Here is an 18,163-nt window from a genome sequence, read left to right on the forward strand (position 1 = left end):
TTAGCACTCCATCTACTGGCGGCACAGGGAATTACCAAGGGGAAATAAACAAAACCTGTCTGGCATTCATTTATTCACTTAAAACAGCACAGAAGATCTCTCATGGATCAATAAAACTTTGTCTACATCCAACAAGTGAGATTCTATAACTCAAGTTGAAGACACAGGAGCTGAAGATCTGAAGATACAGGATCCATCTTGGTTAAAGCAATGTTGGTGCAGTTAAGTAGATGGTCACTTTGTTAAAGCTTCATCCTTCAACTTCAAATATAGGTGTATGCTTTTTTTCCCCCCAAGTTGATCTCAGGTGAAATTAGTTCAAAGTTTTTGTTTTCTGCCTTCAATGAAACATCCTTGCACCTTTGCCATTCTTACATTTGATGCACAATACTTTTTTATTGGCTTATATGTTTAGCTATTTCTTTGCAATCTTTTGATGGATCTGAGGTCTCCACCTGAACTACTTTAAAAAAGACAGAAAGCAATTTGTGTGAGATCTTAAATATTTCCACATTTGCGGAGACATCGGCGGTCTCTTGAAGGCCGCAACTTTCATTCAACATTTCGAGTCCCTTTCAGTCTCAACAAATATTGATTCAACACAAAAAAATCAAAATACAATTGGTTTGGTTCAGTTGGGGTGACGGTGCATACAAAATAAGCCCAAAGGATTTCAAATGGAAAAATCCAACTTAATACTCAAGGCATTTACATTTTTTAAACATTATCTCTTTATATAGCCTGAGGTTGTGGGATAATAGAAAACATAATAGCATTTGCATCTTTTTTCATACATTTTCACATTTTGCAAGTCTTGACTAAAAGTATTTTTTCCGCGTACCATTTGGAGGATTGATGAATTCTGCTTGCCAACTCTCTCCCTAATGGTAAAACAATGCCCAAAGTCTTGCATATATGCGCCAAGCAAAGAAAGCTGAAAAGCCATGTTTTTTTTTTTTTAAATATATATATATACAGAGGTGTGCCATTTATTATTCATCCATAAATGATTAAGAAAAAGCTGTTCAATATTTATGGAGGGAAAGTCACTGAGGCAAACATATGCATTTGTCGTGGTAGCAGGCTGGTGACTTGTGGCTCTTTGTATGTAGCCTGTGATGTTTGCCTGCACACCAGCTTCTCTCTAAACACATGTGCTTGTTAAACCCAGGTCTTGTTGAGAACGTTATGGTGGGTGAAAAGTATAGTAGCAGCATGGCAGGAAAGAATGTCAAATATCATTGTTATCATTGTTTAAAATGTAGATAGTTATATACTACACTAATGGGGTTCAGTGCTCCAAAAATAGATGTATATCCATAGCAGTGTTGGTTAAATAGTTTCCCACAAACTCGTAGTTGACATAAAACCATGTTTTTGCTGTTACTTTGTCAATGAGTCTTGTCTGATTTAGTCAGAAAACACTTAAAATAACTGAACGTTCATTTTGAATTAAAAGTCATACTAACAAGAAGTGGTTAGCCAGGTTCTTCAGTTACTCCATCAGCCTAAAATACCTCCAACAAGGTATTCATGACCATGAAACTATCTTAAGGATGACCTGGAGAAGGTCTATTGGTGCTGCGCTCTAATCCCCCACTTCACCTGACAGTTGCCTCAGCTACATTGGTGGGTGAAATACAAATTTCCCTACAGGGACAGTGAAAAGTACGCTGAACTTAAAGCTGGGCTACCGGATTTTCAAACCGTGAAAGTAGGAAGTAGGTATTTAAATATAACTTGTTCCTCCTAGCTCTCACAAACCCTTTGGCACATCCGCATTGTTCACTTCCATGCATTTTTGGCCTTTTTAGACAGAAAAGTGAAGCCGGGTGCACCACTCTTGCACATTCAATAAGTTCTCATCCCAAAGCATGCAGTGATGCACATAGCTCTCTCTTGTAAGTTTGCAGCGTGCAGCAGTTTTTTTTTTTAGTCTCGACACTTTCTGGCTGGAAAAACTACACATTTACAAACAAAAAATAATGATAAAAAAGTTGGTGCCTCTTTAAATGAGAGCAATAAAATAAAAAGTGCCAAATACAATCAAGGCTTTAATGGACATACAATCAAATAAGGTTTCTGTATTTAAATGTGCCCACGTGGTGCAGAGCTGGTGCAGGTGCTGCGTACATACATGCAGATGAGAGCGGGGCAGTGCACTGCTTCTCATCCCAGGAGCCTCTTCACATGTGCAGACAGATGTTTGTGTCTGTCCCGTGTCACAGGTCAATCCCTGGCCGGCTCCTTCGCCGCCTCTCCTCTTTCACTGACAGCTGTTCTTCTGATACCTGCACCCTCAACTCCTCCCACCGGGGGCAGCAGAGAGGAATCAGGTCACATTACAGAGAGGATAACATCTGGAGAAAACTGCTGTTAATTTGGCTTGGAGTATTTGAAGATAATGAAGGAACAGTGTTTAGTTTTAACATGGATAAATGACTTGGAGCTCGACTCTGATAAAGCACTTCCTTTTGCGTGTTTGTTTGTTCGAGCAACATGTGCGTTTGGTTACAGCGCGCTGCATTAATGTTGTATTTATGCTCAAAAGGAGTAAGAAAAAGCGGCTGTCACTTCAGACTTATGTGAGCATATGTTGAGCTTATTCCCGTTTTTGATGAATTTGACGTTGTTTTAATAAGTCAGTGAGTGCTAAGATGTGTCAAGTATTTTGTGATGTAAAACAAAAAAGGAAAATAGCATTTATCAAATATAATAAGCCAGTAAAGGTGCGTTTAAACTTGACCTGGTTTGGTCCTGGATCGAGCTTAGTTTAGTCTTGTAGTAGATATGAATATTAAAATGACAATCAGGAAAATGAAATGTGAATTATCAGAGAATGATCAAGTCAGTGTTCAAAGTGTTCGAATCTTAAACCAATTGATAATCATTAGTCATAATTGTAGTTGCACTGATTATCTCTCATTATTCCTTGTAGGGATTCTTGCGCAGTTGCATCATTAAAAGTATTTCTTAACAGTGTCTTGGTCAACAACACGTTTTACTGCTTACGGTCTGCATTTATGAATTTCAGTATATGCTTCCATTCATAAATGTTTACCGCTTTATTTTTGAACTAAATGTCACATGTCAAACTGGACAAATCTGACCCCTAGTTTTCTCAACTCTGGACATTTTGAGCACATTGCGTCTGTCCCTCTGAAAGAACAAGTCTGTGGCCGTGAGCTGTGGATCGATCATGTACACTTACAAAAAACACAGAATCCTCTTCCCATATGGGTTTGTGTGTGGTTTATAGATTTTTCTTAAAGGACTGATGCGCGGGACGGGCACAAATCCCGCTCTGATTTCGTGTAGGGGGGTGAAAGTGTCTGTCTGGCCCTGGGTCCGTTCATTAAGCTCTGTGTTGGAGGTTGCATTTGTATTGGGTTTGGGTTCTGATTGACATGTTCTCCCTAAAGTCTGAGGGAACCTGATAAGGGGCTCTGCTCTAATGTTGCTTGTATAGATCCATGCATCCACACATACACGTAACATTAGGTTCAATTAGTGTCTATGTGCCGTGAAAACAGGGAAGCATGACATAATATCAGATTGTCTTGTATTGATTGACGTTCTGTATTCGTTCTCATCTCCACCACAACAAGTTCACATTATATGATTATTGTTTGCACATCCAATTTAATACTAACTTTAACTGTCCATAATCCTCTAAGTTGTTTATCATTGTGTAGGCCAGAGTGAAATATACCTTTGTCTGATTTTGCAAAGAATTGGGCTGCAACTGATTCTGTATATTGTAGCACCCTAGACGAGGCTCTAAAACCAGTCTGCCACCTGGAAATATAGGCCTTCTCTGACAAAGTAATTGTAGCTTCAGCAGCAGAACATAATGCAGTGATAATGAAGTCGTCCCACAGCTGTATACGCTCGAACGAGGCTGCTCCACTTCTGTGTCTGCACTTGGAATTCCCTTTGTTCACAAGAAACTCTTTTTGATTTTATTTTACAAAGAAACCTGGATTCTAATTTTATGTGTGCTTTTTTTCTCCTTGTCTTTCAGGGGCTGCCAACCATCACAGTCAGTCCACACTGCGGCCTCCTCTCCCGCCTCCTCACAACCACCACACCGTGTCCCACCAGTCTGCCAACAGCCTGAACAGAAACACGCTGCGAGGGGGACGCAACCCCATCCACGCCCCCGCCCCAGGCACAGGGGACGGGCCCACCACCCCTGAGTCTGTCCAGCTACAGGACAGCTGGGTCCTTAACAGCAATGTCCCATTAGAGACCAGGTAAGACGCATGTTTTCTTGTGTTTCAAGCTGCTATATTTAAGCAACATTTAAATACACTGTTTGTGATTAGGCCTATTTTACCAGGAATGCTAAAGAAAAATAAATTGAATAGTGCTGTTTTGCAAAATAAGTGTGGGCATGCCCAGAAATTATATATTGCAAGTGCAAAAACAGCATTATGGGTGTTTGTTTTTACCAAAATGGGCATGTTTTGATTCAGGACATTTTGGCAATTTTATGGTCAATGTAGATCATGTAGATAAGTGGGTGGTGAACCCTCCACAAGAAATGTTACATGGATCACCTTTAAGCCCGCTAATAATAAATGCCTTGTCTATGATCAGTGCTAACGCTAGCCGGCTAAAACCAGGAGCCATGAAAGCTATGCTCTTACACTATGAACCACTCAAAAGTGCTGTCTCACAACGTCCCTGCAAAGCCCGGTTTAAAAATTGATGATGTGACATAGCAAACAGGATTATGAATATTACATGGCTCTGCACTGTGCTGCCTTTGTGGGCACGTCAGAGACAAAGATATTCTATTGCCTTGATAGACATTAGGTTAACAATAGTAAAGTTACGCCCACATTTGATAAATTAAGAATTGAGTGACTTTATATTGTTCCCATTATTCTTCAGTTCAAAATGTTTTTTCCAGTCTGAGGCACAGCACATCCTGGAAGATGGCTAAAATAGGCTCAAGCTTAAATTATTTAAACTAATATGGTGGGTAAAACGGCCATAAAGTGTATTATGATTACTCTATTTTTGCAATATTATAGGCTTTATGTCTAGTAAAAGTAATTTGCTTTACAGCCTATAATTCACTAGGATAATATTGTTTACACAGTATGGTATATAAGTAGATTACATTGCATTGCCTGGAATTCTCCACTGTTTTGCATTAAACATAATACTTAATTTGCAAATACAGATTAGTGCCATTTTAAAGGCTAATGGTTTAGTTTTATAGTAATGTTTTCAAACTCCAAATGTATTTTACTGCAATCAACATAGCAGTAGCAACACACATAGCAACAATTATTCTTTGAGCAAATCCACCAGACTTTATTTTCCTTTATTATATGTATATATACCGGTAAATACTTTTTCGACCAAACAAAGGTATCTATTTTTGCAATTTACCTCATCATATCTTGTATTCATTAAATCACATTAATTTTTTTTACTGTGCAAAATTGTTGATCTGAGGCATCACCTTCTTATCTCCATGGCGATGAATAAGTTTAACGTCCTACCGCGGAACATTCCAAGCAAAGCAGTAAGACCTTGAAGCGCTTTGGTTTGACTTCGCCTCAACACCACTTCCTCCTCAGCGACTGGTTCACACTGCGTCTCACAGACAAGAAATACTTCTGTTTGGCTTTGTTTACACTGTGCAATTCACAGCCGACACTGCCAATTTAATATTTGACATTAACAACCAAAACGCTGTCATCCATTACGAATAACAATGAATTTAGTACTCCATCATGTAGCAGACCTCACACCAGAGGCCCCCAGGAGCCGACGCTCGTTCTTCATGCCACCTGGAGTGAGAGAGCAAGAAACACAGACCATTGCACACAAAGAACGCTTACCGGGCGAGCAGAGCGTTCATGTAGGAGTATTACTATTCATGAGCCATGCCGAGAGAGCCAGGCCCCGTCTACATTGTATACATATATCCTCCCTTGCTAGCATGCTCACTAGTGCACTTGGAACAGTTACCCCTCGCTAGCTGTAGTTGTGTTTCTCCTGCTGCGTGGGGTGGGCAGTACCGCTCCGACGGTCCCCGGAAAAGATCCCTTGAGTGCGGGCCCCTTTGCACTATTTATAAAGCCATGTTTAATTCAGGGCCGCGCCTCAACCTGCGCCCGTGCTCTCGTCATATGCATGATGGAGGAGAGGAAGCAAGAGCGCCTTGTGTGAAACAAGAAACACGACAGGTATAAATATAGCGGCTATTTCAATTGTTTATAAAGACCTGTGTTGCCATGGTTATTTTACTGATTGCAGTTACGAGAACGGGGACATGCTTTGAGTGCCTAGAAATGTGCAACTGTGTGAAATCAAATAACGTAAAAAGTGTTGCTTGATTTGAGTTCAGGCTACAGTAAAGAGATCCTCAGAAGTACTATAATACTGCAATATGTTTTCGTTTGATTTTAATACTTTCTTTATTAAATTCACGATGTATATTTCAGTTTGTGTACACATATATATATATCTACTTCAATTCAGTTCAAGCAAGCGTGGAGCCCCAAAAGTATAATCTTTCAACTCCAATGGAAAATAATTTAAAGTAGAGACAATTCAAAGCATTAAAAAGTATTTGGTATCGGATCAAAACAATACTGCGATACTTTTGGCCAAGTTTTGGTATCAGATTGAATGAAAAAGGCCTTACATAAAATAAAATGTCTTAATGGAAGTAAATAACAGTTTTGTTTTCAATCTGAAATACTCAATAATCATTATTGTTAAATGTATAATAAAATATATGTATTAATTTATTTATTTTGTTTCCAGTCGTTAAATAAAAATGCTAAGTTTATAATTGTTTGTGTCTCAGCATAGATGAAATTTTGATTGTGTCGGAGCTAATGGGCTCCAGGGAGGGCATCTGGCATAAGATACATTCAATACAAAAGCACAGCACTCAAGAAATATTTGGAAAGTATTAATTTAAAACATTTCCCTATATGCACTCTGTTTTTAGTCATAGCTGTGAATCTTTCTACGTCACCCAGCTTTAACAAGTTGTCTAAATGGAGCCGTCTTTTTGTCTAATGTACAAATGCTCTTTTATATTAGTCTGATTGCTGTCTTTATCGCCGCAGATGAAGACACACACAGTCGCTTTTGCGCGCTATCTTTTCTTGCCAATATTTGGTCATGTTCAGGTGGTGGGGTTGGGCATGGCTCGGCGCCTGTAGCAAAGCACGGCGCCCAGAGCAGCGCATGCAGCAACCATCCAGCTCCACCCTCTACAGCCCAGATTGAGGCCTCTTCTCCGGGATGGCTCGATGGCGGAGGCTGGGCGGGCTGGCGGTAGCTGCTGGAGCCTGCGAGCGGGTCCGGAGCCAAGCGTGTGCAGCTAGGGAGAGTCACACCATCCCCAAAGCTGGCACTCTCTGTCCTCCATCTCATTAAAACTAGCAGCTAAGAGATGATGAGCCCATGTGTGAACTGTGAAAGAGAAGCGATTATTGCTGCGATGCTTTCCGGTGTCTCTTCTTCCTTTGACTGGAACCGCTCCCCAACGTAACGTCATATGTAAATTTTGGCATTTGACGTCCACTTGTTACATTCTGCTAAATGCGAGTGTCTATGCGGGTGTGGGGGCGTGCGCGTTTGGTGTTTTTTGTTTTTTTTTAACTCCGCAGCGCGACAACAACGCACGGATGAAGATTGATCACCTAAGAACACCCCAGGGCCGGGATGACTGGCAGGGTAACAGACAGGGGGGGCGGGGGGATATAAGAGAAAAGAGGGGAATGGTTTATGGCGCTGGATGGGCAGATAAATGCAGAGCCCTGGTGATGGAAGCAGATTGTTTTGGGGAGAGGATTGTAGACAGGAGATGGAGGGGAAAGGCAGGAGATTGGGGACTGTCCAACATGGATGCATTTACCAGAGAGGGAATTAGTTTTTTTTAGTCAGTGATGTCGCTCCACAAACTAGTTTCCATGGCTGGTTGGTTGGGCGTCAGTCAACCAGCAATGACCAAAAAGGGAAATAAATAATCAGAGAAAGTTAGATTGTGTTGCTAATGTTTACACGCACACCAAAATCCAATTATTATCTGATTTCTGAACCATTAAGATCATTTAATTGACATGCCCATGATCAGGGAATCCATAATCAGAAGGAAATATTATTACTTCATCATCGTATTTTGCTGCTAACTGGTCATTTTAATGATCTTACAACTCCAAAAATCTGGTGCTAATCAGATTTTGAGTGTGCATGTAACCACAGCCGGAAATATTTGGGAAAGACTAGTAGCAAAAATTGATTCAAACCTTTTTTATTATGGAACAGCCGTGGATGCGCGGAGGATTACACCTACAGTTTCAAGAGAATAAAATCCAACTTTGTTTAAATTGTTCGCCCTGGACTGTAGAGGGCAGATGAATGCAGAGCTCTTCTGATTTAACGAGGATAGCAGCCAGGAAATAGACGGAAGAAGAAGAAGAAGAAGAAGAAGAAGAAGAAGAAGAAGAAGACTGGAGACATGGATGCATTTAACACTACAAGCTATATTACCAAAGATGCCAAGCTCATCTGCATTTGTTTCAGTGTTTTTTTCACTGAAAGTACCGGAGCCTAGTGCGGTAGTTGATGCTAGTTTCGATCTCTGCCTTGGATCGCGGGAGGGACATCCATGCACCCCCCCCTCCGCTGTGGCCCCCGGCTCTGAAGGGATAAATAGGATCGCCAAGAGCCCTGCCGCGTCTCAATTTATCTGGAGGCGCAGCTCGGCAATGCAACGGTGAGAGGAGGAGCTATAGGTTACTTTCAAATGCATTGCTATGGGGACAGGATCTACAGGGGGTTACAGGAGACCGAGGAGAGATTTCGGCCCAATAACGGCTGTGATATAAAGTATAAATAATAAAAGTGAACTGATCTATTGATAGAGCACTTTAAATTGTATTTTCCTAAAGTATCCATATCTGTTTTTATTGATGATAAAATTGTCAATAAAGTTCTAATATTGCACTGACTATGAGATGTGCCGAAGCCGAGTTTTCTCTCATCATTCCAACAAACTATAAAGAAGATAATGTTCTCTTTCCGACTTTGGAATAGCGGAAGAGATCAAGTTTCACTTCAGCAATCAGCAAAGCTAAGCCACATATAGATGGAAATACTTTCTTAAGTTAGATATTACACATTTCTTTTCAAAGCAAATATGAGACCATTACCGCATCCATGTGCTTGTTATCCTTTGAAAATTTCCCGACAGCCTCGGCGGAGCATCATTTTCTGACCACTTTTCTGTCACTGCCGCCGCAACAATTTGACCTTCGCTAATTGTTGTCTACCTCTGAAGCCGATTCTCTCAGGGTCCCTCCCCACAACCACATGTTTGTTGACGGCTGAGGGTATCAAAAAAGCACGCTAGCTCCAGGGGAACTCTAGCCTTGACTCCCCGCTAATTACCCAGCATGCTCTCTGTTCTGTGGTTAATTGTCCAGGTCTGTTTTTTCAACCCTCAGCGGAGAAGTTTGGATCGGAGTGAGAAAAGTATCCCCCGTCTTTTCATCGTCAAAGGCTTTTTTAATGTATAGCCTCCCACTCTTCGGTCCGCTTGTCTCTTATGTCTCTTCTCAAGCTGCTTCGATGCAAATGAGCAGTTTGATAACATAAACAGGGCAATCTTATGAAAAGAAAAACCCACATGCGTTTTTATTGAGCGTGGGTAGACCCAGGAGTCTTGAAAATGTATGTCAGTGTGTGAGCTGCAGCTTAAGTTGGTCTGTATATATAGCCTCTATGTTGCTTGTCAGAACAGTAAGGAAAATTGAGGGCCTCCACATTAAAGCATAATTTATAGTTGGCAAGCTCAGTACTAACAAAGTAGATGTATCATATGAAATGTTTGGCCGTCAACTTAAAGATGATCATAACTTTGGTTTGTTGAACAGTTACATATTATGTCAAATTGACTTTTATGAGCTTTAAACATGTTAATAATGGTGTTCCCTCGTCATTTGCTCAAAGTTGTATGGCAATTGATGAATGCATCTTCAAGAAATTGTCCTGCGTTGAAGCTTGAGCGCTCTGAAAATGACTGTTTTCACTTACCTCCTGTCTCCGCCCACAGCTCTGGACTCTGCGTCAAACATGTCCATAATGTCACATAGCCATTCTTCAACAATACAAATTAAAATACATTGTTCATTACAGTGAAATGCCACTACAAAGAGACAGGACCATGCAGTTTTAAAAATTCAATAGACCTTTTTCTATATTTAAGACATTTTGGATAATCTTGTGGTTTAGAGTAAATTAATGTAAAATAATGACCTGGATTATTACTACTTTAACAACATGTTCACAAGATTTAGAGTTACTTTTGTTGTGTATCACTAAAATAACTGGTTCAAGAATTTTTTAAATAATGTAAATTGCCATTCATTTGCAAATTTATATTATTTTGGAACCAATATACATCACAGATTTTTTCCTATTGAAGCGTAGGTGTTGTTAGCAGTGGTTTGGGTGTCAGCTAGTCACCAGTAGTGAGACTAAATAGTAATCAGGAAAAGTTAGAAAATAATAATACATAAATAAATAAATGGGAATTTGGTAATTGCCAGAATTGTAAGTTGTCATGATTTAAGGGGCTGTGTCAGAGGAAGTTTGGGGGAAGCCAATTAGGAAAGAAGAAATGTCAGTTTAAAACAAACCAGCAGTCAAAACCTGTAACAAATTGTCAGAAGTCTCCCCGAAAAGCCTCAAATCACAATTTATAAGAATTCCTCTGTCAAAAGCTTTAGAAAAAATAAATAAATAGTACAAAGTAGTTTTCCAAAACCGCTGACTATTTGTTTCTTCAGCCATTCTAATTGGGGGACTCAATTTCTATCCCTAAAATCCTCATACTGATGACATTTTCTAAACGACTTCATAACTATTATCTTGACATGTGCATGTTGAAGTCGGTTTTTTTTTTCTATATCATTGATTTAAACAGGATTGAGTTGCACAGGGGAGAAGCCATTAGTTCTCCTTTCTCTCTAATGGAAGATTGTGAAGACTGTGGTCTCTTATGCTTCCACTGTGCAAAGACATGGTTGTAGAAGTGTGCTGGTTGACTATAGGTGCCGCGATTGGTGGTCGAACTATAAATATATCATAACATGGTATATAACTGGATCATCCTAAAGGACACATGTGCATTGTTTGTGGTTTTGGCCTTCAAACACGCTCTTTTAAACTTATAAAAGTCTTTCTATTGGAATTTAATGTTTAAGAACTTAGAATAATGCTTATGTAAACACATCATGTTCTACCAGATGGGCTCCCAATTGTGATTTGGTGTTACCACGGCACCTACTGGCAGTACTGGGAATGAACAATGAAAAATATGTAAATCTACACCTATACGCTACTAGACCCCATGTTTATATGCACACCCAGTTATAATGTGTGCGATTTTATGGGAGAAATGCTCAGAATGAATTTTGCGATGATAGATGCACTTAAAACAAAACAGAACTTCTTGTAGGTTTGTTATATCATGCCTAAAACCTCAAAAAAATAACGATTTTGCATAATAATAATGTGTCCTCTAAATGATTTGCTGTGAAACAACAGACAATTCTTAAATTAAAAGGTGACATAATACATTTAAATAGTTTCTGTTATGTATTGCATGCGTTTGAATGAAAAATCGCAGCAACCGTCAGAGTTAACGCTGGACAAACAGCATGAAAATCAATCGGGAATCAAGAACAAATATGATCAGCTCACTGTTCAATATGAGCAGCTGCCATCTTTGACTCTTGGGGCTTACAATAGTGTAAAGAAGAGAACGCGGCGCTCTGTCAGCTTAGTCTAATTATGTGTGAGGTTTCTACATTGGACCACTCTGTCAAAAAAGCTCAAATAAAAATCTGTGCGTGTCCTAGCGAGCGCACAAATTCAGCCTAATGATACGGACTTGTGATTGCTGGCTGCCCGCTTTGATAGAGCCCCTCCATAGTCCTCTGCAACATAAATCAATGTCAATTACCTCCCCAGAGCACATTACACACTTTCCATTCCTCCTCGTAATTAGTGTGGGTCCATAGACATATTCCCCATCCCACACAGAGCTTCGCAATACGGCACACGGAACAACAAAGACCGAAATGAATTCAGTTCTAATACATAACGCCACATCAAGTCCAACATTGTGTCAGTGCGGAGCTATTTCACCAGCTCACTATCTGCATTGCCATTAGACGTATTGTAGTTAATTACCACTGGCCCCCGCCATCATAGAGTGCTTCAATGACTATGAAAATGAGGCTCAGACACACTGTTTGACCTTGGTCTTTTATGTGAGCAAGTGAATATGCAAATATGTGATCTGTGTGGAAGCCTACAGGAATCCCATGTGCTGTCTAATGGCCTTGGACAGATGTGGCAAATAGGCAACTATTGGGTTACTTTAAAGTCATTCTACACAACTATTAAGTAGTTTGTTTGTTTTCAAACACATGCCTTCAACCTACAATGTTGCTTAGCAATCAGTGAGAAATGTGGTTGTTGTGTTCAAAAAGGAGTGGGAAGTGTGACCTTATGAGCCCCCACACCTCCCTGTGACACAAAACAATACTAATATGAAAGTGTTATTATTATTGAACAGCACATTACAGTAGTAATGCTCACCTTGAGTGCATTTATTACCCTTTTTAAGCCCAATAGTGGTTGAATTCCTCCCTTTTAAATTGTGCCCTAAAATTATGAATGTCTGGACATTCCTTTAGTGCCCCATTAAACCTTTAAACCACAGTTTGAATGCACATACACAGACACTGTGTTGTTGTTCTACTCTGGGTTGTTTAAATTTTAAATGACCCTAAAATCATAAGAAAAAGACCTTACACAGCTGAAGACAAAATAACTAAAAATTGAGGAAGCATTTCAAAAAAGCATCTTCAAACAAACAAAATGGGACAGACTAATAAGTGCTTATAAGGAATAATTTAACATCACATACATCTGCTTCCAATCTTTTCTTTTATACATTTCAAGTGACATCTATTATCACAGTTATTGATTAACTCTTGTCATTCATATAGGGAAACAATGATATTTGTAGACTATTCTCCTCAGTTTGTGTGTGCTCATTCCAATGTGCAGACAGTATTCAGCCCGCGGGTATTTTGTGCCATGCTTTGCCTCGGTAAGCAGAGTTGAAGAAGAGACATAGCCTCGTAGTCCCACAATCAGAGGCAGGATTTGATGAGAGTGAAAGGGAAAGACAGCGCACGGGGCCGATAAATAATGGATCCAGAGTGCTCCCAAACTGAGTCCTCTCCCGCTCAGAGCACAGCAGCTGGTTTTATGCAAGTGGACAGATATATAAACACACATTTGAGAAATTAGGGAGCTCCTAAATGCGTAAAAGCCAGTGAGTGTGAGTGCTGGGAACTGCCAGGATTCTAAAGTGTCCTCCAGAATGTAAAAAAGTCAAAAGTAGGAATACAATTAGATGTCCAAGAGACCTGATTGTACGATGCTATTTTACCCCTGGTCATTTTAGCATGGCCTACTTACTCAAAATAAAAGAGGTTTAATTTTACCATTCAACCAGTGGATAACATTCGCCCAATAATTTTCATTTGGGTTTAACCACATGGAGCTTCCAAAATAGCAGGGTCAAACGAATGTTCCTTTAGCTTTGCACATTGCTGTATTTCCTTTAGAAAACATGGATGATGCCACTTTGTTTTTGAGACTTAAGATAAGATAAGATATGCCTTTATTTGTCCACACGATGGGGAAATTTCGGTGTTGCAACGCAAGTAGATACAGAAGAAAAGAACAGATAACACTCTTAATAGAAAAAAAAAACTCTTATAAACAAAACTCCTATGGGCAGAACCTCTCATATTATTAATAGGGAACAGAGAAAAAAATAAATAAAATACAATTTAAATTAGAATTAAAATTAAAATAAAAAGATGAATAAAATAAAAATTATAAAAATAAGCTAACATAAGACAAAATAATACTAATCATAGTGGTAAAGTAAACACTCTGTTGCTTTAACTGTGTTCTTGTCTACCGAACAATCAGAATAATGATCGGTCATGAGGGGCTCAAAAAATGTGTCTTTTGTAAAATACAAAACAGAAAAGTTGTATCCCGTATTGTAAAGAAAATGTAACTTTTGAGTAATTACTAAAATGTAATCCTTCCACACATATTTTCTCATGTTTTACACACACAAATCCATCAAAAGACACTGGATTAGATTGTCACATTGCTTTTACGACCGTCCTGCTGAAGGCCACTGGTCACATGTTCAGAGATGGAGTGCACATGACCACTGCACTGATTCACCCTGGGGAACTTCTCCACACACAGAGTAGAAAAGCCCCGAGGCAAAATAACCATCTATTAACCAAATGTATGTTAATTTAATATGGCAGCAGCCAATCATGTCACGCTTCCCAGAAGGAGTCAAGCGAGCCGCCTTTGGACAGCAGGACCGCTCGTCTCTATAGTGTATTGTGCGGTTAACATAAAGCTAGCATATGGCTCACAGATGAGGCTCTTTACAATGCAGGGGCAAACATTTGAAGAAATTAATGAGCCTTTTCTGATGTAGTTGTATGTACGATTCACAATATTTGTTCTTTGTTAATGATGAATGCAAAGATTAACGGCATTACAGTACATTAAGGACTCTTCTGTTTGTTTGCATATGCCAGTGCAGGATTTAATTGCCTTGATTTAAAATGTGACAAAGAGTTTGAATACATGATTTGCTGCTGATATGAAAAAAATTAAAATAATTAATGAGTATTTATTGGGCATTGCCATTTATTTTGACCACGGTTTTCAGATATTGTAAGAGCAAAAAATGATCAAATTACATAAAATCACAGAATTACTAAAAAATGTATAATTTTTAAATAAAGTTTTTAAACAGGCACTGGTCCTGTCTCGCAATGGTCAATATGTAAGTCAAATGTGGCATAAATGTAGTAGTCCAGGGATCAATTGTCTTTGGATGGAGTTGTTCTTTATGTGTATCATTCACATTAGTTGCTATGGTTGCGCTCACTCTTACACATGAACCACATCAAGACAGCAAATAAACTGGGACTAAACCTGGAATTAAAACTTACACTAGACCAGAACTAAACCTGGACTGGAACAGGATCAAGTTTGAACACAGCTTAAAGTGAAGTGAGTACAGACGTGTTCTTTATCTGAAAAAGCACAAAACTGTGGTGATCTGGAAGTGTCAAAATGCCTGCTTTTGTATGTATTTTTGTTCATAATTCAAAGTCCCCCATTCAAACTTTTCACCAGTTATATCAGCTATTCCCCTTAAATTTTGACCATTCTTCAATTTGATCTTCCCCAATCTCAAGGTTAAAAACAGCCCCAGACAACCTCATTCCCGAGGCTTTTGCACCTGTGCAGCTCGCAAACAACAGCCCCTCGGACAAAGACGCCGGGCTGAAAAGTTTCTGTCATTTCTGAGAGAGAAAGAGAGCGAGGGGGGGAGAGGAGTGACTGCGGGCTCTCTGATCTTCCTCTCTCACCTCGGGGCCCTCTTCTGTGCGACCACCTGGAGTCTGTGTAGGGGCCGCCACGTACTTCCTCTGAGCGTGGCGCCGAAAAGAGCAGCAAAAGTCGATTCTCTGTCTCGTTGTGTCCTTGAAAAGTTTTTTTAAAGGTCTTGTATTTCTCTCTTCATCCCGCAAGTTGTTTTTGAAGGTCCACAATTCAATGGTGTGGGTCAGTGGTTCTACAACTGTTGTGCGTGAGGTTCATCTTCAGGTCTAGTTCTTTTTTTTTTTTTTTGGAGCTAGTTTTATCCACTTTTGTTGTCCTTTTTGGGTTAGTCCTTGTTTTACTTCTGTTTAATGGTGTAATCCACTTTTAGATCTAGTTTTGGCCTAAAATAGTCCTGTTTTAGACCAGTTTAGATCTGGTTTCTTTGGTGGTACTTATTGGTGGAAAGACTGAGGTGTAGGACCTATTGAGAAAAATTTACAAACCTGTGCAAACATCAAAAAGAGGATTTTTGATGCATGTTCATGTCAGTAGTGATGTTGAAATACACAACAATCAGTGTAGCTATAATACATTTAATCTTTTACTAAGATTTGCCTTTGCTTTTCTATTCATTTTCTGCGGCCAAATTTTAGACGTGTCATCTCGCTGCATAGAATTTTCTGTTCATTCTAAAGTGTATGTGTGATGAATGGATACTTACAAGTTTTGACCCTGTACATCGTTCTACTGCTCTTTTCTTTGCTTCGCAACGTTTTTCTTTTGGCTAATGCATCTCTAAAGACGCTTTGAACTGTTGTCAGAAAAATGGCCAATGACGTTCACTTTTTGATGTTCAATCCAGTGCTCTCTATTCATACGGTTGCTATAGCAAACCACCTCCCATAGGAACACATTAGAGATATACTTATATGTGACATGATAAAGGTAGATAAACACTGACCCTCTGGTGTCTGAAAACTGAGAAATCAACTGCACCTCTTTCATTTCCAAATATTTTGAAGCTCACATATTCAAAATAATGCAATGTCCTTCTTTTTATTGCTATTAAATGTGTTCTTATGGAATAGTCAAATGTGTCCAAGAAACTACCAAAATACTGATTTCTATAATGTATGAAGCCCTAAAATTTTACTTTTACAAATGGAGGAAATTATTTAAGAAATAAAGTTGAAATTTACTGAATTCAAAGCTTTGAGTTAAAGGCCCTAAGAGAAAGTTTTTGGAATGATGACGATAAATAGACAAACAAAACCAGACCAAAATATCTCTCCAAACCATCACAAGCTTCATGATATAATTTCTACTTTGAGGGACTGAGAAGCGTGACAGAGGAAGGAATGATAGCTCTGAAAATGGAAAAACGGAGGAGGGCTCAGACGGGGGTAGAGGAGACTTGTTGGGTGAGCAGGTGCAGAATAGCAAAGCATAATGGGTAATACCGACTCGGGATGACGGTTCAAATCCCCCTTTTATCCTCTTTCTGAGCTCTGACCCCAGTGGCAAAGTGAGGACCGGAAGAGTGCACTGCAGCGATCTTTCAACGCCATCAAGTTCAGAGAGGGGCAGTGAAGATGGGATGAACGTGGCGAAAAGCATAAAAAGACAGAAATATATATATAAAGAAAAGGTGGCTAGAGCAGGTGGAGGTTAAAGAGAGGCCTTGGACTGGAACGAATTGGAGACACAATCAGGTGAAGAATGTTCAAACCCATATGGCAGGAAGGATCCATCGGAAAGAGAAATTGGAGCGAGCCTTCCCCATATGTGACCTTGTCGTTCGGTCTGATTGGGTGGCAGATTGGAGTGTCCTTTTTATGTTTACCTTCCCACCCAGTCTTTCCTGGACTTATTTCGAAACATCAACTCATAACATAACCACTGCCTTTTTTTACCCCAAAGTTATTTCCCAAGTTTTCTCTTCTCGTTCTCTCTTCTCTGAAAGTACTTTTCTGATTTTGATTGAACGTTAAAACAAACTTCATGTAGGTAGGTTTCACGTGACGTGTAGGTTTCACGTGACATATAGGTTTCACAGTGACATGTAGGTTTCACGTCACGTGTAGGTTTCACGTGACGTGTAGGTTTCACGTGACATATAGGTTTCACGGTGACATGTAGGTTTCACGTGACGTGTAGGTTTCACGGTGACATGTAGGTTTCACGGTGACATGTAGGTTTCACGTGACGTGTAGGTTTTACGGTGACGTGTAGGTTTTTCGGTGACATGTAGGTTTCACGTGACGTGTAGGTTTCACGTGACATATAGGTTTCACGGTGACATGTAGGTTTCACGTGACGTGTAGGTTTCACGGTGACATGTAGGTTTCACGTGACGTGTAGGTTTCACGGTGACATGTAGGTTTCACGTGACGTGTAGGTTTCACGGTGACATGTAGGTTTCACGGTGACATGTAGGTTTCACGTGACGTGTAGGTTTTACGGTGACGTGTAGGTTTTTCGGTGACATGTAGGTTTCATGGTGACATGTAGGTTTCACGGTGACATGTAGGTTTCGCGGTGACACGATGACTTGTAGGTTTCACGGTGACATGTAGGTTTCACAGTGACATGTAGGTTTCACGGTGACATGTAGGTTTCGCGGTGACACGATGACTTGTAGGTTTCACGGTGACATATAGGT

At 39.8% G+C, this 18,163-nt stretch overlaps 1 protein-coding gene across 15 annotated transcripts in view; it reads left to right on the top strand.

Annotated features, from left to right (window-relative positions):
- Positions 1-18,163, top strand: part of tenm2a (teneurin transmembrane protein 2a) — a 308,508-nt gene that overhangs the window by 182,154 nt on the left and 108,191 nt on the right. For all 15 annotated transcript variants that reach the window (XM_072439821.1, XM_072439824.1, XM_072439822.1 and 12 more), the window contains one exon: positions 4,025-4,256. In XM_072439821.1, the coding sequence (XP_072295922.1) occupies positions 4,025-4,256 (232 nt within the window). The remainder of the gene's footprint in view (positions 1-4,024; positions 4,257-18,163) is intronic.

Source organism: Eucyclogobius newberryi, unplaced genomic scaffold (assembly GCF_026437365.1).
Source record: "Eucyclogobius newberryi isolate DKJ021-1_F unplaced genomic scaffold, fEucNew1.0.hap1 SCAF_11, whole genome shotgun sequence".
Taxonomy (NCBI): Eukaryota; Metazoa; Chordata; class Actinopteri; order Gobiiformes; family Gobiidae; genus Eucyclogobius; species Eucyclogobius newberryi.